The 23,464-nt window shown below is 34.0% G+C and overlaps 1 protein-coding gene across 2 annotated transcripts in view; it reads left to right on the top strand.

The window, feature by feature from the left end:
- ALCAM (activated leukocyte cell adhesion molecule) overlaps positions 1-23,464 on the top strand; it is a 226,963-nt gene that overhangs the window by 201,467 nt on the left and 2,032 nt on the right. The window contains exons 12-14 of one of the 2 annotated variants that reach the window (XM_066240914.1): positions 1,857-1,989; positions 3,863-3,901; positions 4,196-4,313. In XM_066240914.1, the coding sequence (XP_066097011.1) occupies positions 1,857-1,989; positions 3,863-3,901; positions 4,196-4,313 (290 nt within the window). The remainder of the gene's footprint in view (positions 1-1,856; positions 1,990-3,862; positions 3,902-4,195; positions 4,314-23,464) is intronic. The other variant, XM_066240915.1, reaches the window with a different exon arrangement.

The raw sequence follows: 23,464 nt of genomic DNA on the forward strand, positions 1-23,464 counted from the left end.
ACTCTACTTTGACAAAAAAGAAAATAAAAGTAGAATCTGGCCCATCACTAGGGGGTTCATAGCGATAATCCCATTAAATTGTCAGTCTGCTAGGGTTACTGAGATGCTGATTAATTCCGTTTTCTTTACACCAGTCTTTGTGTCCCTCTTCTCAGTGAAGCCAGTTAAAGACTCTTCAGCAATACCCAGAGGTGCCATTTGATTATCTGAGTCTACTGTGTTGCCTTTTTCCCAGTTGAAAATCTGAGAAGGCATGCACAAAGCAGAGTTGCCATTTATTTTAAGTTAAAATTTCTAATTTCTCTATTCAGGGAAGTTAGGCCACTGGTCTAGCTTAAGTAATGTGGTTTTACAGAGCAAGATCAATTTTGGCTCTTTTACCTATGGGTGATGCTTACTTATTTGCATAAGTCCAAGCATGGGAGGTCCCCAAAGGAAATACTTACTGATTTGGTTAGGTGTAGTGGGGACACACAGCGAACATGCACAAGCAGGACAAAGAGCCTTTGGAAGGGAATGCAGTTGTCTTGATTCAGAAAAAACACCTGAACCACCTGAATTGCTGACAGTGCACAGGTTAATCTTTTAGCATCAAAAGTGACTGTTTCTTCTCTGCTTTCTTTTCTTTCTTGTTCAATTAAGATATAATTAAGGCCAAAAAGAACCTATAGGTACTGGTAATGTAAGCATAGAAAATAAGGGAAAAAAAGCACACAATAAATATCTGATGAATGAAAAGATATAAGATTTAAAAGGCATTCCTAGAAGTTAGTAAATATGTTTTGTAGAGATAAAAATAACAAGGAGACTCAGTGAGAAAGTCACATGAAAAATACCAGTGGGAAGTGGTGAAATAACAGGTGAACTTACTCTGAGGATAAAAATAATAATGCCATTCTTCATTGTCAAGGAGAAGAATTGATTCTGGCCCACTAGGTGATATGTTATTTTTCTTGTTCTGGGTTTGTGCTGATACACATAATCGTTTATTTGCTCCCTCCACAATCATATGGTGAATCTATTATTTTACAACTCCTGAAAGCCCTGCCCCACGGACTGGACAATCTCCTTAAGCATGAAACTAGCTCTTGTTCTCAAGGTTTTTGTATTGTCGTCAAAGAGAAAGTAAATAGGGACCAATACATAATGCATATAAATGAGGTGATCAGGAAGAGATTGCAGGTCTACATGTGCTTTAGTCATGTTGGACGTAGGAGTCAAGTCCTGGGGAAGAGATTAGAGTGAATTGTCTCACGTTCGGAGGAATTAAATGCAGTGATTATCTTCATTAACACTTGACCACAACCAAGTAAGTTCACCCATAACCAAAAAATAACCCATCTTCTTTATTTAGCTCAGAAAATTTGAGGAAAAGATGGATTTCCCATGAGTAAGTTCTAGATGGATATACACTCTGATATAATGACATGTACTTGGATATAAGACAAAAGAAAAAAAAAAAACCTGTAGCGAGCAACAATGTCATAATTTACAAATAAGTACAAATTCATTAGTTTATTAAGGGGAAATTGGTGATTAGTCATTAATTAGTTACTGTGAGACAAGTACTATCATGACAACATATTCACTAACCTGAGCATCTATTGAAAATTATTAATTTAATTACTATACTTATTAGAATTTTACAAGAGAAGCGCGAACAGGAATCCAATTTCAGATTTACTACATCTTTTTCCCTCTTCACTGTCAATGTAAACTTGAAGCGGCCTATGTTATAACCTTACATATACCCTTGAACACCAGATAGCACATTCTATTTTCCTCAGTATCACCCTGTCCTGTGTGTTTAATCTATTTCCATTTCTTAGCCCATATTCCATTTTTTTCTTTTCCAGACAGAGGAATCTCCTTATATCAATGGCAGGTATTATAGTAAAATTATCATTTCCCCTGAAGAAAATGTTACATTAACTTGCACAGCAGAAAACCAACTGGAGAGAACAGTAAACTCCTTGAATGTCTCTGCTAGTGAGTATTTCATTTCTGGCATTAAAAAAAGTAAGAACATTTGAAGTTATTCTTCATTAGTTTAAAATCTTCAATTCCATCTTCCTATACTGCATTATGGTAAGTTTTATTTATTTATTTATTTTACATTTGGTGTCATCTTCATAAGCTTTTGTTGGGTTTGTTTTTTTTTGGTGTCCATTCTTATACAATTCTTGTCTTGACAGCTAAATCATCTCATGTCCTACACAGGAATATTTCTCAAGAGCAACAGATAATATGAATTAGTTGATATTACTTAATCTATGTTTTGTGCTCACAGTAGAGATAATAAAAAGATTTTTTTAAAATATATCTGCAACAGTTTTATTTGTATTAAAATATTAATTATCTTTAATCTACTATTTTGCATTCTAATTTTTTACGGTATTTATCTTACCATTAGTTTGTACAGGATGCCATATGCTGGAAGTCATTCAGCAAATTGGTAGTAAAACTGATGTTAGAATTTATGAAATTCAGTTTAAATATTTATGCTTTTGTATATGATATTTGAATCATAGCTAAAAGTCAGATAAATGAGATTGTCTCAGAAAAAGTGGGAAAAAAAAATCTGTCAATGGTGAAATTGAGTAATACATACATACCAAAAGCAGCTTCTTCTGGAAATAACTGTCACTTGTTTGAAATTCTCCCTTGTCTTCTGTTCTGTCATTGTTCCTATTACTATGTCAACCTTAAATCAGAACTGGCCTAGAATGAGGCTCAGGAGGCTAACTACCCCTAGACTATTATCCTTCAGTCAGTTGGAATCCTGTGTGTGACATTTGCAGGGTAAAAATATACTGGCTAGGAATTAGCTGGAGGTAGGAGAAAATAATTGTCTAAAAATAATGGTTCTTAACAGATTATGACTGGAATATAAAAGTCTGCTGAACTAACAAGAAAAGAACTAAACAAATTTAACTCTAAGATAGAAACATTGGCTTCTCAGAATTTAATTCAGCGAGTATTGATTTATCCCACTAGAAAGAGAACTTATCCTTTCCTCCTGAACCCAAGTTGCTCTTTTTATTTTGACCCACTGAACAGTGGCTTCCTAGCCTTTTCTTGATCAATATTTAATACAGTCATTTACCAATTCAGTGAGCAACCTCTGAGATTCCAATTTTTATGAGGAGGGTTCTGGGAATCTGCATTTTAATAAATATCACTGAAAATCCTGATTCCGGCCCATGCATAGAAGAATATTTATGTAGTGGAATATTAGATGTAATTCTCATCAGTGGGGGTTGTTGAATGGAGCCAAGAGCATGCCCATCAGAGTTATTTGGAGGCTTTTATAAATATCACATATGTTGCCTCTTATCCTCCACCACATGCCGTGTTTTAACCTCTAGTCCTACCTCTTTGAGGAGGTCTGTAGTGGTAAGTCCCTGATGCTGAAGAGGAAAATTAATTCTCCTCAATTGAGGCAGGAAAGATTGAGAAAATTTGAGAAACACTACATTGTAGATTCCATATGTGGCGACTTGTTTGTTTCTCTTTAAAGAAAAAAAAAGTCCTGTTAAATGGTGGCAGGTTATGGGGAAATTACTATGGATTTTAGATTAATACCATATTTTGTCAGTTGTGAAATTTTCTATGTTAGATTAGTACCTTTGCAGCTTTAACTACTCTCCTTTCCTTGAAAGAAGATTAATTTCTTTATAGGGATGTTCACACTCTTCTAATAATAAATGTAAAAAATAAATGTAAATTTATTTTTCTACCCCAAGCTGTAGAATAGATATTTGATCTTTGAGCATTATTACATCATACTAAAAGAGTAAAGGTAACTTTCATTTATCAACAGATTTTGTTTTTAATTTCATATTAACATTTTTTATTTCAGTAAGTATTCCAGAAAACGATGAGGCAGAAGAGATAAGTGGTAGGTACTATGCTGCCAACTCTTCTTCCTTGACTATCAGCTGAAGATTTATGAAGTGCCATTGTTTAAGTAATTTTTTTTAGCCTCCACAAATCTGACTTGAATTAAAATAGCAAATGAGACAAGATAGTAAGAATGCTAAAATATTATCCTTTTAAGTTCACAAGTTTGCATGTTACTAATAATATAGTGAGCCTTAATCACTTTTTAATAAGAAATAATAACTAGATTATCTTCTTTTCAAAAATCCTTGGCACGGTCTGTAATTGCATGGACTTTTCTTCTTTGTTTTAGATGAAAACAGAGAAAAGGTGAATGATCAGGCAAAGCTAATTGTGGGGATCGTTGTTGGTCTCCTGCTTGCTGCCCTCGTTGCCGGTGTCGTCTACTGGCTGTACATGAAGAAATCAAAGTAAGTTGTGCAAAAAAGTCTTCAGTGTTCATTGACTTCCACTGGGAGAAAATGCAGCGTATTAACTGTGCCAACTCAGCTGGGCATGTAATTTCTGTAATAGGTAAGGCATATTGCCCACATCAGGCTGAGTCTGTTTTGCTTTCAGCTCATGGTGATGACATTACCAACATCAGGGACATAGTTTGGAGTATGATTTCATATGTGTCTCAGTTAGTTATTTCTCTCTGTCAATAATCTGAATTCAAGTATTTGATTTTTTCAAGTCTAGGTAGATTTTTTTAAAGCATATATTGCCTAAAAGTCAACCATTCTAAATCATTTGGTGGAAGTTGGTAGAGATTAATTAAAATGACTAGTGTATCCTACAGATCATTGGTCCCCAACCCCTGGGCCATGGACTGGTATCGGTCTGTGGGCCATTTGGGGCTGGTCCACAGAGAAAGAATAAATAACTTACATTATTTCCGTTTTATTTATATTTAAGTCTGAATGCTGTTTTATTTTTTAAAAATGACCAGATTCCCTCTGTTACATCTGTCTAAGACTCACTCTTGATGCTTGTCTCAGTCACGTGGTACATTTATCTGTCCAACCCTAAAGGCCGGTTCATGAAAATATTTTCTGACATTAAACCTGTCTGTGGCCCAAAAAAGGTTGAGGAACACTGCTATAGATGGCCAGGTGTCTTTGTAGTGACAGGTCTAACCAGCAGGTAAACTGCTGGTGAGCTAGAATTATCTTGTTGTCACTAGTTCTCCATTCTGTTTAGGTCACTTTGCTCCAAGAAGGATCTACTTCAGAGAAAAATTCATTATTAGTTGTATTGAAGTTTTAAAAAATTGATTAAAGTACTAAGACTATTTTTAAATGATTTAGATGGTGTTTAGATTTAAAGTTATCAGACCCATAAAATAACACAGATAATATCAACCTTACATGGTTTATAATGAAAATCTAATTAATTAATGAAGCTTCTTTATATGTATACATGCCTAGTATTATACTTACTTCTTGTCATGCAGCCCTGACACTATCTTCAGATATGATTTGGCAGCAACAAGGTTTCTAGATTTAGCATTTAAAAAAAGTTTTATTGAGCCTGAGCAGGTGATGGTGCAGTGGATAGAGCGTTGAATTGGAATGCGGAGGACCCTGGTTTGAGACCTCGAGGTCACCAGCTTGAGCGCAGGCTCATCTGGTTTGAGCAAAGCTCACCAGCTTGGACCCAAGGTTGCTGGCTCGAGCAAGGGGTTACTCGGTCTGCTGAAGGCCCACAGTCAAGGCACATATGAGAAAGCAATCAATGAACAACAAAAGTTCACAATGAAAAACTGATGATTGATGCTTCTCATCTCTCTCCATTTCTGTCTATCTGTCCCTATCTATCCCTCTCTCTGACTCTCTCTCTGTCTCTGTAAAAAATAAATAAATAAATAAATAACTTTTATTGATTGTTCTGTGGTATACCACTCATTTCAAATATGAGTTGTGAATTCTCTTATCTTATAAATGAATATATTGACTTTTGCAAAAGGATGCATATAGCTAATGGCAACTTTGGACTTAGTTTTATATTTTCTTGTTTAATATTACTTCTTTTTACCATTCACATAAGTTCTCTTAAAAGAAAGTCAAAAAAGCCTGACCCGGCTGTGGTGCAGTGGAGGGAGCATTGGCCTGAGACACTGAGGACCCAGGTTCAAAACCCTGAGGTCACCGGCTTGAGTGCAGGCTCATCCGGCTTGAGCACAAACTCACCAGCTTGAGTGTGGGGTCATCGGCTTGATTGTGGAATCATAGACATGACCCCATGGTCGCTGGCTTGAGCCCAAAGGTCACTGGCTTGAAGCTCAAGGTCAATGACTTGAGCAAGAAGTCACTGGCTTGGCTGGAGCCCCCCAGTAAAGGCATGTATGAGAAAGCAATCAATGAACAACTATAGGTGCCACAACGAAGCATTGTTTCTCATCTCTCTCCCTTCCTGTCTGTTCCTCTCTCTTTCTCTTTTTCTCACACAGACACACACAAAAAAGAGAGAAAATCAAAAGAAAAAACAGACTCAGAGTTTATGATCTTACCCTATAAAGACATTAACAATTTCAGTGAAGCAATATTTAAATGGAGCTGCCATCAAAGGAAAGCAGCAGCTCAGCGATGTTAGTCACATAACATGAGCATGTGTTGAGCTCTGTTTTGTTCTCATGATCTATCTTTGAAGTAGATACTATTATTATTCATACACTTAAAAAACTAAGGCAGAGAATGGTTAACTGACTTGCACAGTTGGTAAGAGACAGAATAGTGTTTGATTTAAGGCAGTGATGTTTTAGAATCTTTGTGTTTAATCACTAGACCTTACTTTCTCTCACTATGTCTTACTTTTTCTCTTTTTTGAACATTTTCTGGTTGTGTGTTGAGGGTGATGTACATGTTCACCCTCACATCGGGGTGTAGTCACTTCTGATCCTAGCCCTTAACTCCTCAATATTGAGCAGTCTCCACCATCACAGGGTAACAAATGTGTTTTTTATTCTTTTCAGTGAACATTTTTGTCTACAACTTTATGTGGGTCTGTGTCAATGGTTTCTGTGGAAAACTTAGAAAACTGCTTTTCTCATGAAAGGGAGAGGAAATGTAAACAGTTGCCCAGAGAAAATATCTATCTTATAGAAATTTATTGTTTCTATCTATATGTTTCCTAATGATCAACATATTATCATCTTCCCATTTTAATCCATAATAAATTACAAGTAAATTTGGGCTCTAGGGTATTTTGCACTCTAAATTTCATTTCTACAAAGAATGAAAATGAAATGTCCTTGTATTCTGAAATTGAGCTGAAAAACAAACATTATAATCAAATTATTGTAAAATTCTTAGAGTATCCTGAATATTCTTAATCACCCTATTCTAGCTGCTGGTATCTCAGCAGAAACCATTTGTCCTTCTATGAATATAAAAAATTTATATGTGTGTGTGGATGAGCGGGGGTTATTACTTCATTGGTTACTACCATATGGTTACCCAAAATTGAAATCATGGATAAATAAATGCTGGACACCTGGCTTTCTACTGTCTATAGGTTAATTGTTAAAATTTCCTGAATTTTCTTTAAAGTATTTCATAAATAAAGAGTAATTTTTACCGTTCAACTTGAATATTCATTCAAATAACTGTTACTTAATTGAAAAGTGCATCAAGTTCTCTAGAGTTACTATTATTGGTAATCAGAGTAATAAATTGCAATTCTCATCCCAAACATGCAAGTATTTTTATTATAAATTTGTGACACTCTTTAGATTTGCTAAGGGTTTTGCATTCCTGATTATTCTTAGCATGTTGTTCCTTGTAACTGGCCTCTGAGATAAGCCAGTATTTTGTGAATATGAGTTATTATTAATATATTTGTCTGGTGTTCATATTTATAATAAGAACCTTCAAGTTCAGAATTGCTAAGGTCATTTTTGGCTTTATTATATTCTCTTTCTTTTTCTCTTCTAGATTACTCTTTCAACATTACAAATTAATGTAAGGCTTTCATTTCTACCTGTAGCTAATTCATCACCATTTTATATGCATGTGAAAGATTTTTAATAAAGATATGGTCCAGACTTTCCCCCAGATACCTAAAGAAATATAGCCTTGTTTTTACCATCCTACAAAATAATATCATTAATAATCTTAGTGAGTCACCTATTGTTGCAAACAACTCTGAACAACAATGAAATTGAGTCAAACAGCCTGACCAGGCAGTGGCACAGTGGATAGAATGTCAGACTGGGATGCAGAGGACTTAGGTTCTAAATCCCGAGGTTGCTGGCTTGAGTGCAAGCTCATCAGGTTTGAGCAAGGCTCACTGGCTTGTGCTCAAGGTCACTGGGTTGAGCAAGGAGTCACTCGGTCTGCTGTAGCCCTCTGGTCAAGGCACATATGAGAAAGCAATCAATGAACAACTAAGGAGCCACAACAAAGAATTGATGCTTCTAATCTCTCTCTCTCTTCCTGTCTGGCTGTCCCTGTCTGTCCTCTTTCTGTCTCTCTCTGTCTCTGTCACAAAAAAAATAATAATAATTGCCTGTCCTGTGGTGGCACAGTGGATAAAGTGTCGACCTGGAAATGCTGAGGTCGCCAGTTCGAAACCCTGGGCTTGCCTGGTCAAGGCACATATGGGAATTGATGCTTCCAGTTCCTCCCCCCCTTCTCTCTCTCTGTCTCTCTTATCTCTCTCTCTCTCTGTCTCTCCCTCTCCTCTCTAAAATGAATAAAATAATAATAATAATAATAATAATAATAATAATTGGGTCAAACATTTCTTTTAAAAGCCTCAGTGATACAGCTAGCCAAGTGGTGAAGTTCAAGAAACATTTAAGGGAATTTTTTGTATTGGCAATTTAAAACCTCATTTGACAGAGATGAGGGTAACAAATATTTTATGTCCAAGTAGAATTGAAGAGTATATTTGTTAACTTACCCAGTGAGAGGCTACCCAGCCAGCATGTACTCCCCATTCTATTATTATCAGCTTTTTATATTTATATCTATTTTAAATATAGAGACCTACAGCAGGAAGTACTTACCAATGGTGCTTAACATTTTGAAATGATATATCTATAGCAGAGTAAAGACTTATGATTACTCTGCTGCTTTGATTTGTATAATTTCTTACCTAAATGTGGCAGGTATAACCAATATATCACAACCTTGGGATGTGGTATCATTTGAATTATATATATAGAATTATATATTTGAAAAGAACAATACCATTTAAAAAGATTCACACATAAAAGACAACTTGAAAGTTGTCACCAGACCAACTACTTATTCTTTTTCATCTCCTTCTTTAAACTCAAAAATGGCTGACAGAAGTCGTCCTCCTGAAATGCAGAGATTAGAGCCCTCCTCTCCTCCTCTAACGAATTAATCTTGGCCCACGAGGAAACTCACTCTGCCGACAACTGTGACCAGGGAAGAGAGGAAAATAACTATTCCCTTGAATGTGACCCTAATTACTTGTACAGGTGTCAGTAGCCAGTGTGCTGTGTCAATTCCACAATGCCAGGGTCCCGAGTGTTAAGTACCTACAGTCCTGGTGCCCTTCTGAGATGTGTCCCAGGAATGCTATAAATTAAAAATCACAAAATATGCTTCTCAAACAAGAAAATATTATTGATTTCTCAAGCTGCCTCTACAGTTTTGAATTTGTTATACATATGCCTGCATTTGGAAAACGTAAAAACTTATAAACTCTTTTATGTGTGAATCTTTTTAAGTGGTATTGTTCTTTTCAAATATATAATTCTATATATATAATTCAAATGATACCATATCCCAAGGTTGTGACATATTGGTTATACCTGCCACATTTAGAAGTTTTTTTAAATGGGAGATTTTTTGATAATGTGAATGGATGACTCTGATATTTTCCATATATGAAGGGTCTTAACAAATAGTTCCAGGCAAAATGCATTTGTTGACTAAGCCCACGCAATGTCTAGTTGTTTAACAGATAGGAGAACATTAAAAAAAACTACATATAATTTAATAATTTTAATATTTACTCCTTTTCTCCTCATCCTACCTTCCAAGCATTGTTTCTAGTTCTATAGGAAGTTGAATATGACTCTTTGAGTTCCAAATCCTCTCCTGTATATTTATAGTACCAGACCTAATGAAAAATTAAATGAGTCAAAGATAAAGGAAAGAGGCAGCATGATGTAGTCCCAAACATGTTCAGAGGTCCACTAAAACCATAATTTCCAGGTTTGTTGCATTTAAGAGACCCCTGACCACCATACTTCTTATCACTAAACTAGGAGTAAGCATTTGCCAGGCATTTGTAATCTCAAAATACAACATTGTCCGAATATTGGAAACTTACCGAGAGATGCATCTTTTGCAACTGTGGAATTCATGACTATTTTCATGAATATTAATGTGTAATATATATAAACAATCTGGAAATCTAAAAATTATAAATATCCTCTTAATTTTGCCTTTATATAATGCTATATTATTCCACTACTATCTCAGGGGGAAAAAAAGTTCTAAATTGGTGCAGGACTAAAGGGGACTTGCCTATAACATTGAAACATCAAGAAGCAATGTTATTTTAAGCCTTTCTAAAACCCTTTTCATTAGTATCTCTTGATATGCGGAATAGCATCTCCCAAGAAAGTTGATTTTAACTGAATTCTATTTCCAATCAATACTCACTCTGATGAGGCAAGATCGCCTCTCCATTGAATAGAATAAAATGAAAAGATAATGTTGGGTGACCATTTATAGCACATTTCAATCTTTCCTCATTTATTGTTACATACCCACATACTATTTTTTTTTCATTTTTCTTATTTTTGTTCTTTGACCTATATCCTCAACAATTTATTGACAGGGATACAATTCATTTTGTTTCATTGTATCAAAGGCTCAGTGAGATTAACCTGAATAAGAATATTTCATATCCCATACATTTTCAAATATATTTTGGTGCCTCCCCAGGACTTCTTTGGAATTAAAATTTTATCTCAGACTTTCATGTCCTTCTTGAATGTAATACAGAGCACAGAATAGAAGGGTGTGCTCTGAAGTTCAGGGTTGATGTGGTTTCCCCCTTTCTATTAGAAGTTGAATTAATCCAAACTTTGGCTTCTTTCTCTTCCCCTATCCATAGTCTGGTGAGCAGCCAGAGGGAAGAAAATTAAATTCCTCCTTATGCTATCAAATGATAAGTAATAGAGTAAATCAGAGCGGAAGTAAGAGAATGTGGAAATGTTAGAGTTTCCATCCATTCAGTCACGGGTTCATTGGCCCTTTAAAGGGCAGGACCATCCATGACTCCTCTACTACACGTGACCTGAAATATTTCCAGGGGAAAGGGCTTAATTCTTTAAATTTCTCTTAACTGGCTGTATACATGTATTTTATTTCAAGTGTTTTAAGTTATTTTTTCAAAGGTAAAGGTAAGTCCTGTTCCCTGAGCACCTGCCATGGGCCAGGCTGTGTGCTATCCCAAAACATTTGCCATCTTAAGAATACACTTCGATTCATGAAGCTGAATTCATGCAGGTGACATCCTGTTTTAATGCATATTTGCTATTTTTATGTTTATTTTGACCTCCCCTTCTTTTAAATGGATGGTCCCCATATTTACTATTGGCCTACATGAAAAGGCTATTTTCTATTCCTTAGTGAAGAGAGAAGGATTCCTTATTTAAAGTAGAGAGTCTCTTTGGAGAATCTTAGAAAGTCTAAGGGCATAAACTTGAAAGTTGTCACCAGACCAACTACTTATTCTTTTTCATCTCCTTCTTTAAACTCAAAAATGGCTGACAGAAGTTGTCCTCCTGAAATGCGGAGATTAGAGCCCTCCTCTCCTCCTCTAATGAATTAATCTTGGCCCAAGAGGAAACTCACTCTGCCGACAACTGTGACCAGGGAAGAGAGGAAAATAACTATTCCCTTGGATGTGACCCTAATTACTTGTACAGGTGTCAGTAGCCAGTGTGCTGTGTCAACTCCACAATGCCAGGGTCCCAAGTGTTAAGTACCTACAGTCCTGGTGCCCTTCTGAGATGTGTCCCAGGAATGCTATAAATTAAAAATCATAAAAAAATGCTTCTCAAACAAGAAAATATTATTGATTTCTCAAGCTGCCTCTACAGTTTTGAATTTGTTATACATATGCCTGCATTTGGAAAACGTAAAAACTTATCAACTTTTTATGTGTGAATCTTTTTAAATGGTATTGTTCTTTTCAAATATATAATTCTATATATATAATTCAAATGATACCACATCCCAAGGTTGTGACATATTGGTTATACCTGCCACTCCTGTTCCCTTTGCTTTTGCTGCCTCCTCCATTCCCCACTAAATACAGTTTTATGTAGTATGTAATTGATACACTGTACAACATTGAGTAAGTTTAAGGTGTACACTATATTGATTTGATACATTTATATATTGAAATATGTAGCATTAGCTAGTGCCTCCAATGAGTCAGATAATTATATTATATTGTGGTAAAAATATTTAAGATCTCTTATACAAGATCTCTTATACATGGGTAAAATAAAGGCACACTTAAGAAAAACCACCAGATTAGTCTCCTACCTCCTTTGAGGTAGATCTTGAAAAAACTTTATAGTATTGGGGGAAATCTCACAAATAAAGTTAAAGAATCTTCTAAGAAGTTATACAAAAATGACTTGAACTCTTAATAGTCACATCATTTATGGAAATTACACAGAAGAGGAGTTGCGGCCAGGTTTAACTCCCTTCTGCTAAGTCATAGCTATTTGGCCTTGAGGAATAGCTCTATGACTCACTTTCACTTTGGTGAGGCCCTGTCACATGCTGGAGCTTTCACTTATATGTCACATTTATCTTCACAGCAGCCCTGTAAGTAATTCCTGTTGTTCCCCCTGTTTATAGATGAGCAAGCATGCTTAAGAGGAGGAACTAATGAGGATGAGACCCCAGCCCACTGACCTCTTCTCACTGCCTCACAGATTAGACTAGATAGTCACCTACCTGTAGGGCTACTCCTAACCTTAATTTATTGTGATTCTATGATTTAAATTTTCTGCAATATTTAAAGTTACAAAAAGTCAACTGATAAAGTTTAAGACAAATAACCATAATAAAGCCCTGGCTAGTTGGCTCAGTGGTAGAACATCGGACTGGCATTTGGATGTCCTGGGTTCAATTGCCAGTCAGGGCAGACAGGAGAAGTGATCATCTGTTTCTCTACTCCTCCCCTCCCCCTTCTCTCTCTCTCTCTCTCTTTTTCTCTCTCTTCCCTTCCATGGCTTGATTAGTTCAAGGGCATTGGCCCCAGGCACTGAGGATGGCTCCATGGAGTCTCTGCCTCAGGTGCTAAAAATAGTTTGTTTGTAAGCATGGCCCCAAGTGGGCAGAGCATCGGGTCCAGATGGGCATTGCCAGAGGGATCCTGATCGGGGTGTATATAAGAGTCTGTCGCTCTCTCTCCCCTCATCTCACTTGGAAAAGAAGGGAAAGAAATAACCATAATAATTTGAATTTTTTACCCAAGCACTCATTCTTTACAAATACCTAACTTTTTCCCTCAAATCAGTTGTCTGAAAATATTTTGCTAAAGGGAATGATTTAAATAAATTATTGTTCCCTTCTAGTCATAAATGGATTTCTAACATCTGTAATGCTTTCAATTCCTGAATTTTTACAAAAGGACACATTTATAAAATTATATTTATTTTTACCATATTAGTCTCAAAGCCAAGCCAAAAGTAATCAGAATAGTATTTAAAAGTTTTTCTCTGCTAGGGAGAGTGGACTCTCAGAAACAAAAATGAAGAAATTCATAATAAAATGTGTATAAATATTTATAGTATATACATATACTCAATAAATACCCCCTTCCTCACCATCAACACTAGTTTCATTTCTACTTAGTATAGTTTACAGTGGTTAAAGCTTAGCATATTTGTATAACTGTGTAACTTGGTGCATGCATACTAGATCCAGATTGCTGCAGTTGAATCTTGCCTTTGCTACTTACTAGCTGTGTGACCACAAACAAGTTTATTAGCCTCACTGTAAAATAGAGATATTCTAAGGCTACAATACTTTAATATCTATGCAGCACTTAGTGCCTGATGCCTGAAGAGATTATCAGAGTGTTAGCAGTTATTCTTTTTGGACTAACAGATTAAGAAAAGAAGGAAGAGTTTTGCTTTGTATTTAATATTTCCTATTATTTTGTTTTGTTTTGTAAACTTTAAAGTCAAATATGATTAGTTTAAAGTTACCCAACTCTTTCTCTACAAATGTATTTTAGAAATATGTTTCATGTTGCTCTTAACAATTCCTGTTTTATGATTTCAAATTGTGAGTAGTGATAGTGTGCACCAAAACAGATACCCTGAAGATTCGGGATTTGCCCTGAGGACCACAACTTCCTTAGAATTCTGGTCATTCCCTTTCTTTGGCTACCTCTTTCTTCTATTAGATGTTACTTGTTGAAAGCATGGACAACACTCTGCATCCCTACACAAATAGATCCACCTAGAAGGTAAATAAAATGGCAAATGGAAATGGTATTTGTTTCTGGTTACTCCTTTGACCTGGTTCTTTCAATCTCTGTCCATGAGAATCATGCTTTAGTTTTTGTCTGTATAGGGTTGGGCATAGGAAGTTTACAATTGTGAGTACATAAAACAGAGTTCATTTCTGTATTATTATTTATTAATTATTCTATTATTTTCCATTTGAACAACTGTGAAGGTACTTTTACCCCACCCTATATAATGTTGTTATAGTATGAAGGTAAAATTTGCTTATATTAAATATACAATAATATTAAATATACAATTACAACTGTTTTGATAGGTATGTAACCATTACTTCAAAACACAATATAGAGCATCCCATCATCCTAGATAGTTTCCTTAGACTCCCTTCCTAACTAACTTCACTAAACCGGTTCTCAAAGGCAACCACTGTGCTCATTGTTATCATCAAGATTTGCCTAAACTTGAACATCATATAAATAGAATTATACAAAATGTACTCCTTTGTGTCTTTCTTTCATTTAACATAATGTTTCTGAGATGTATGTATGAACGCTTTTATTTTTTAATTGTTGAGTAGTGTTGCATTGTTAGAATATATCACATTATTTTAATTCATTCTCTTATTTATGGACATTGGCAATAGTTTCCATTTGGGGTATTATAAATAATATGGCTAAAATCAACTTTTTTTTTTTTTGTATTTTTCTGAAGCTGGAAACGGGGAGAGACAGTCAGTCAGACAGACTCCCACATGCGCCCGACCGGGATCCACCTGGCATGCCCACCAGGGGCAACGACGCTCTGCCCACCAGGGGGCGATGCTCTGCCCCTCCGGGGCATCACTCTGCCACAACCAGAGCCACTCTAGCGCCTGGGGCAGAGGTCAAGGAGCCATCCCCAGCGCCCGGGCCATCTTTGCTCCAATGGAACCTTGGCTGCGGGAGGGGAAGAGAGAGACAGAGAGGAAGGAGGGGCGGGTGGAGAAGCAAATGGGCGCTTCTCCTATGTGCCCTGGCCGGGAATCGAACCAGGGTCCCCCACACACCAGGCCGACGCTCTACCGCTGAGCCAACCGGCCAGGGCTAAAATCAACATTCTTAAGCAAACGTTTTGGTAGGCATATGTCTTTACCCTCTTGAGTAAATACCTAGAAATGGAATTACTAGGTCATGTTATAGATATTTTTTCATTAGTAATTGCCAAACAGCTTTTCAGAGTATTTGTCCTTTATGTAATTCCCACTAGCAGTATGTGGGAGTTTCAGTTCTACATCCTCACTTAAATTTGGTGTTGTCATTCTGCTTAACTTTAGTCATTCTAGGACAAGTGAAATGATATCTAATTGTGGTTTTAACTTACATTTCTCTGAGACCTAAGGATTTTAAGGTCCATCTACTTTATTAGTCATTTTCTTTTGTGCAGTGACTGTTTAACTCTTTTACCAAGATTTTATTAGTATTGGTATTTGACCTTTTGTGATGGGTTTTTAAGAATTTTTTGCATATTCTATGGAAGTCCTTTATCATAAATAAATTGTGAATATTTTTTCTTAGTCTGTGGCTAGATTTTTCCTTAATGCCATCTTCTGATGAACAGAAGTTTTTAATTTTAAACAACTTATCGATTATTTTATATAATGTTTAGTGCTTTTTGTGTCCACTCTACAAAATATTTGCTTATTCCAAAGTGGTAAATATATTTTCTGTCTTTTTAAAGAAACTTTATGGTTTTAAATCTTACATTTAAGGGTAGGCTACATAAAAGATTTTGTATATTGTGAAAGATAAAGGTAGTTTATTAGTTTGTTCGTGAGTCCTTCAACTTGAATATTCTGCTCATATGAACAATCTTATTTCTTTGCATTTCCACATAAATTTGAGCAATTTCTTAATTCTACCAAAATTTTAAAAAATCTTTACAGATATGATTGCTTTGAATTTATATTTAATTTGGATAGATTTGACATATTAAAAATATTTAGTCTTCCAATTCATGAACATCATACATTTATCTATTTGCTTAAATTATTTCCATTTTTTCTTAGCAATATTTCATGACTTTAATGCAGACATTTGACATGGCTTATAAAATTTATTCATATGTTTTATATGTTTTGCAGCTATTGTAAATACAATTGTTTTGTAATTTTTTTCTTTTCCAGTTGTTCAGAGTAGTATATGAAATTATGATTAATATTTGTATTGAAATGTACACAACTATCTTTCTAATTTTATTTATAAGTTCTATTAGTTGTTTTATATATTCCTTATGATTTATATAAAAACAATCATCTGCAAATAGATATAACTTTACTTTTTCTTTTCCATCTATATGCCTTTTATTTCTATTTCTTGCTTTATTGCACTCATAGAAAGCTCCAATATTATGTTGCATAGAAGGTTGACAGCAGACATCTCTACATGTTCCTAATCTGAGAGATGGAACTATTCAGTATTTCCCCATAAGGATGATGTTAGCTGTATGGTTTTCATATGTGCCTACCCAGAGTTTGCCAAACTGCAAGGTTGAAGGTGTCGTCCTCCAGACTGCCAATCTGCCCAAGATTTCTAACTTCAACTGCTTGGAGTTAGGGTCCAAATACAAAGTTAGATGAAAAAATCCACATAAGATCCCCCTTACTTCTGGTATCAACTCAAGTTGGGGAGTTTCCCAAAACCCACCCCCAGGCTTGGTAATTTTCTAGAAATATAGAAATCAATGAAATGCATTATACTCATGGTTATATTCATTATAAGTAAAATTGACCGACTATAAGACCTTACTGAGGTCTGAGAAGGTTGCAAATGTGATATTTTCTTTGTCCTCAGGGATGTGTTACTTTCCTGAATAGGACGTACAACAAAAGTATGGAATTTTGCCAATCTGAGAAGTTTACCCAAGCTTTTGTGTCCAGAGGTTTTATTAGGGCCTTATTATATCAGTATGATGAACTGCTCATGTGGTTGAACTTGGTCTCTAGCCTTTCACTTTCTCAGAAGTCAGACTCATATTACATGGCCAAAACCATACAGTTGTTCTTTCAGCTGAAGCCACCCCACACCCATTGGCCCTAACCTGAGACATCTCCTATCATAATTACCAGGTGATAGCTGAGAGGCCTACTGTGAACAAGAAAGCTACACCTATCACTCGAAAAATTCTAACTATTTAGTGGTAATCTCCCAGGAACTAAGGAGGATGGCGAGACTTGTGTTTGGGCAGGGCCAAATTCTTTACTACACGATGTCCTCTAACAGGTTGAAGACATTTCTAATAGTCATAGATTACTATGAGTTTTTATCATAGGTCACTGTTGAATTTTCTCAAATACGTTTTCTACATTATATCTATGTCTACATTATTTCTATAAATACTCATATATTTCTCATACTCTTTTATTCTGAAAAATAAATTGCATGATTGACTATTTAAAATTAAGTTGGTCTTCCATTTCTGGAACAAATCCAAGTGATGTACCATAATTTTTATATATTGATGGATACAATTTGCCAACATTTTATTAAAAATTTTTTTTGCCTGAATTCATGAGAAATATTGGTCTGTAATTTTTTTTTTGGTAATAATCTCTGTCAAGTTTGGTTGTTAGTGTAAGGTGGGCTTAATAAAATGTGTTGGAAAGTGTCCCATTCTCATTTTTAATGAAAGAGTCTGTTACTTCCTTAAATGTTTGATCTAAGTTAATGATGACACCATGTGGGCTCAGAGCTCTCTTTATGAGAACTTACTTTTAAAACAAAAATTATTATTTTAATTTCTTTAATAGATATAAGGTTGCTTCTTCTTGAATAAATTTTAGTAAGCTTTTCAAAAACCTTTCCATTTCATTTTAAGTTACTGACATTTTTGCAAAAAGACAGAATCTATCTATAAAATTCCATTATCCTTTTTTGCCTCTGGGTTCTGTAGTGATAACACTCTCTGTTTTCTAATATTGTTATTTTGTATTCTGTCCTTTTATGTTGCTTAGTCTTTTTTAGAGAGTTATATATTTTCCAAATATTTTAAAAACTCAGATTTGTTTTAATTTCTATTGCTTATTTTCAATTTGAATTACGTTTGCTCTTATTGCTGTTTTCTTCTAGTTATTTAATGTTTAACTTGCTATATTTTTTTATTTCAAAAAGTAAATTAAAATTTTAGATCACTGATGTTGGCTTTTCTTCTTTGTAACACAAGCACTTAAACTGTTCATTTCAATCTCAGCATTCTGCTGACAACATTCCACGGTTTCAGGAGGTTGTATTTTCATATTCATTCAATTCAAAATATTTTTAAATTTCTTTTATAGTTTCTTATTGGAAGTCATGTAACTAGAACTGTAATAAATTTCAAACATTTTCTTATTTAATTCTGTTTTGTTAAAACAACCTATTTTGTATGCATTTAGTTTTTTTAAATGCATTGAGGTGTTTTTTTATTGTTTTGTTCTTTGTTTGTTTTTTGCTTGTCAGGCAGTCATACAGTATTTGCTGATAGATGCTACGTGGGTACTTGAAAAAAATATATTTGGTGGTTAATGGGTATAGTGTTCTATAGCTGATGTTAGATTAAATTGTATAATAATTTGTTTAAATATTATCTTTACAAACTTTTTTCAAATTATATTAAATCATTTCACTATAAAGTTATAAACATACATTTTCAGTCCTAGAGTAGCTATCCAGTACTAGCTACTCTATCGTGATCACGCACAATGAATCCTAAAGCATTAATCCTATCACCTACTGGGAAGAGGTCATTAAATTCTCTAAATAGGATTATGTGTTTTCCTATGTCTAACTTAAGTTCTGTGCCTTTTTGCTTTATTCTTTCATTAGATGAATACGCTTATGGTTGTTATGACTTTTAGATGTTAAAACTGTCATAATGATAAAATGTCTCTCATTATCACTGTAGTGTTGCTTATGTTGAATTTTACTTTGCCTGATATTAATATAGCCACATGGCTTCCATAAGATCACTATTTACATATATTACTTTATATTTAAAGTGCATATGCAGTAAGGCTGATCAAACTATGACTTCAGACTGCTGCTTCATTTTGTAAATAAAGTTCTATGAGAGCACAGCCATGCCTATTTCTTTGCATTATTGTCTGTTGTTTCACACTACACTGACAGAGTTGAAGAGTTGAAGCAGAAGCCATACGGACTGCAAGCCGAAAAGATTTGCTTACTGGACCTTAGAGGAAAAAAGTATTGACTAGACTATAAAGCATTAACATGTCTTGCATAGTATAGTCTGACAATCTCTAACTTTTAATTGGAGAGTTTAGGCAAGTTACACTGGACTTCGTTATTGATATAGCTAAGACCACCATCTCTTAGTTTTCTTAGTTGTTCTCTGTTCCTCTTTTTTTACTTTCAGTTATTGAAATAAATTTTAGCATTACCTTTTCACAATTTCATTCTTCTGGTCTTTTAACTATACCTCTTTTATTGTGGTTATTCTTGGTATTACAGTAAGGACCCTTAGTTTATAACACTCTACTCATGTAACAATGTAAAATTATTTTACTATTATAATTTTATTTAACCTTTTCCACATCATTGTAATGTGAGGTGTGTAGTATATGCTGTTGTAGTAAATGTGACAATAATAACAAAAAAAGAAATAAGGCAAATGAAACAATTTTTCAAACGTCTTATATATAATGTTATCTATATAACATTAAACGGTTGCTTTTGTAAAAAAAAGTTTTTTGGAATAATATTTATATTTTGCTGCTACATATGTATAATCTGTATTTTTTTCTTTCTTGCACATTTGAGTTTCCATCCATCTAGTGGTCATTTGTCTTCAACCATAGAACTTCCTTTAATGCTTTTTTTAGATTGTTCTGTTACTAATGATTCAACCAGTTTTTCATTCAATTTATGTTTTTATTTTGCTTAAAATAAAAAGTATTTTTATTAGATGTAAATTTCTTGTTAGATAGCTATTTTTTCAACATTTTAAATATGTTTGATAATCTCACCAGGAAAAATATTTTTTCTTGGTGAGATATCAGTTTCTCTGAACAATTTTTCTTTGGCTAGTTTTATGTCCTTTTTATATTTGCTTTTGATTGTTTGATTATGATGTATTTAGTTTTTTGGGTTTTTTTTTTGGTCATTCCAACTTGAGGTTTGCTGAGCATTTTGGATATGCAGATTAATGAAGATCAACAAATCTGGGAATATTTTTATTGTTTTTTCAAATACTTTTTCTGTGCATTCTTTTTACTTCTCCTATTGAGAATCTAATGCACTTATATTTATACATACAATATTGTCCCACTGGGGATCTGCTTTTCTATTTCTGTGGTCTTTCTCTTTTTTTTAATTTATAATTTATACTTTTTTGTCTTTAAGTTCACTGAGGTTTTCTTTTTGCCACCTCCAATCTGATGATAAGACAACTTAGTGAATTGTTTATTTCCAATATTGTAGTTTTAATTTGGAAAATTATTTCCTTTTACATTTTTTTGGTGTTGCAATTTCTATCTGTTCTCTCGTTGTTACCATATTTTTCTCTAAGTCTTTAGACAAGTAATGTAATAACAATTGAAGTTCTTGCCTGTTAATTCTAAAGTCTGTGTCATCCAAGGACATTCTCTGAAATTTGTGTAACTTTTTTTATTTTTTTATATGCATGGTAACTAGTGTGTGTGTATATATATGTCTTTTTGGTGGGATATGTTATAAAGATTATAGTTTCTGTCATATTCTCCTAAAGGATATGGATTGTTTTCCTTAACAGACCACTATTTTACTGGCTAATTTTCTTGATCTCTGAAGGTTACTTTTATATTTTTATATGGCACATGTCTTAGGATAAATGCTGAATATTGATACAGTCTTACTTGGCTTTTCTGGGATTTGAATAGAAAGACTGATATGTTAGTCAAAGACTTCTCGCTTGGTGATTTTCAACTCCAAACTGTTGTCCCTTTGTGGGTAGTAGCTAAAATCTATGTCAAGGTTTTAGGCTTTCTATTAGGCTATGTGAAATTTCTCTCATATATGCAGGGTTAGGGATCATCTAAGGAATACTGTATTTTGCACAAAAACTTGGGGCTCTCTTTACTTTGTGACTCTCTCTCAGTTTTCCCCCTTAATTTCCAGCTTTTGTTCTAGTTAGCCTATGTCTCTCCAAATGTGAAATACCCTCAGAGGAAAGGCTATGTGAAGATAGAGCTTACCCAGTATAAGGGTCAAATTCTCTTTAGGTTCTACTATCTTTTGTCACTTCAGATACAGTCAAATAGTTTATTTTCTATTTTTTTCTGAGAGTTTATCATTGTTATAAATGTAATGATTAACAAAATACAAGGTTGCTAAAAAACTCTTTAATAGAATCATGCTTTATATCAAAGTTGTGAAATCATTTAGCCCTCAACCTTAATATATCCTCCTCCTTCCTACACAGGCCAACACAGTTGAAAAAAAATCAAATTTAATATTAATTTATTACATTTAGTAAGTTTTTATGTTTTTAGAATATGCTTACAGAACATAGACTTTTTTTAATTCTTAAATTTTATTTAGAAAATTAACGTTAACAGAGTGACAACATTGACTATTTTATCTGCCATTCTTTCTCTGTAGTGGCTCCAAATAAGTTGAAATTTTCACTTTTGTGTCAAAGAATAGTAGTTAATGAAGTGATTTGAAAGAAAATAAAAAGGAGAAAGACATAATGAAAGGAGAAGTAAGAGAAAAGGAATGGAGGAAAAATCAGAATGAGAGAGGGAACCAGAATACAAAAAAGGAGAAGAAAGAAGAAGATTTTAGAATCATGTTGCTTTCCTTGATTGCCACAATAGTTTACTTATTTACAGAAATTTCAGTTATTAGTAGATATTTGGGTTTTGGGGTTTTTTATTATTAATTTTAATACGGTGACATTGGTAAATCAGGGTACATATGTTCAGAGAAAACATCTCCAGGTTATTTTGACATTTGATTATATTACATACCCATCACCCTGTTAGTATATATTTGAATATATAGTTAGGAGCTATTAGAATGATCAAGGTACATACTTAAGCATATAATTATGTACAGTTTTGTCTGAAATGATTACAGTAAGATATTACTCAAGTTTTGTCATTTAATGTAGTATTCTATCTCACTTGTCTTGGGTATATATGAACTTCATTGGTGAACGGTAATATCACTAGGAACAGTAGAAGGAAATAGATATGAACATAAACAACCAAGTAACATATTTTGTATGTTATATGTATTATTGCTATATTCTTACAATAAAGTAAGTTAGAGAAAAGAAAATTTTGTTAAGAATATTATAGTAAAGAGAAAATACATTTATAGTAAGATCAGTTAGTTCAATTTATCAGAAGAAATGTCTTCTGGCTGCCTCCATATTCAGTCAGTATATTATGTGCTATGGGTAAAACAGAAATAAAACATGGTTCTTATTTATAAGGAGCTTAAACTTATACAAAATACTAAAGAATGTTCCTATATCTTGAAGTGCCATGATACAGGTAGCTGGAGATTTTGGTAGAGATTCTCCAAAGAAAAGAGATGAATCTCTGTATTTAGGGGCTGGAGAAAGTGAGACATGCTAATATCTTAATCAGAAGCCTTAGAGGGGTATGCCTTAGGAATAAGGGCAAACCAGAGGAAGGCTGAGTCGCACTTAAAATGCAACTGAGCCTCAACCTAGGTTAAGCCCTGATTGTATTGGAGTCATCAACCCTTCACCCTGTCTACTTAACAGAAAAGAAAAAACTTATCTGATGAAAAATAATGTTGTATGAACTCTGTACAGTTTGTTTATACAAGGTGTCATGCAAAATAAACAGGACTAAATATGCAAAGACTCTAGAAAATACAATCAGTAATTAAGAGAAAAACTAGGTATGTAGATTCATGCATGATTTGGATACTATAGTTAACAAACAAGGATATTAAAATAAATTTAAATAATATGTTGAAAGTGGAAGAGAAGATGATCATTGGAGATGAATGAACTAAAGAACTGAAATGTATTTTTAAATATTTTAAAATCAAATTGACTTCTTAGACCTGAAAAAAATATATTATATTGAAAAAATAAGTCTTT

This window comes from Saccopteryx bilineata, chromosome 8 (assembly GCF_036850765.1).
Source record: "Saccopteryx bilineata isolate mSacBil1 chromosome 8, mSacBil1_pri_phased_curated, whole genome shotgun sequence".
In the NCBI taxonomy this organism is placed as follows: Eukaryota; Metazoa; Chordata; class Mammalia; order Chiroptera; family Emballonuridae; genus Saccopteryx; species Saccopteryx bilineata.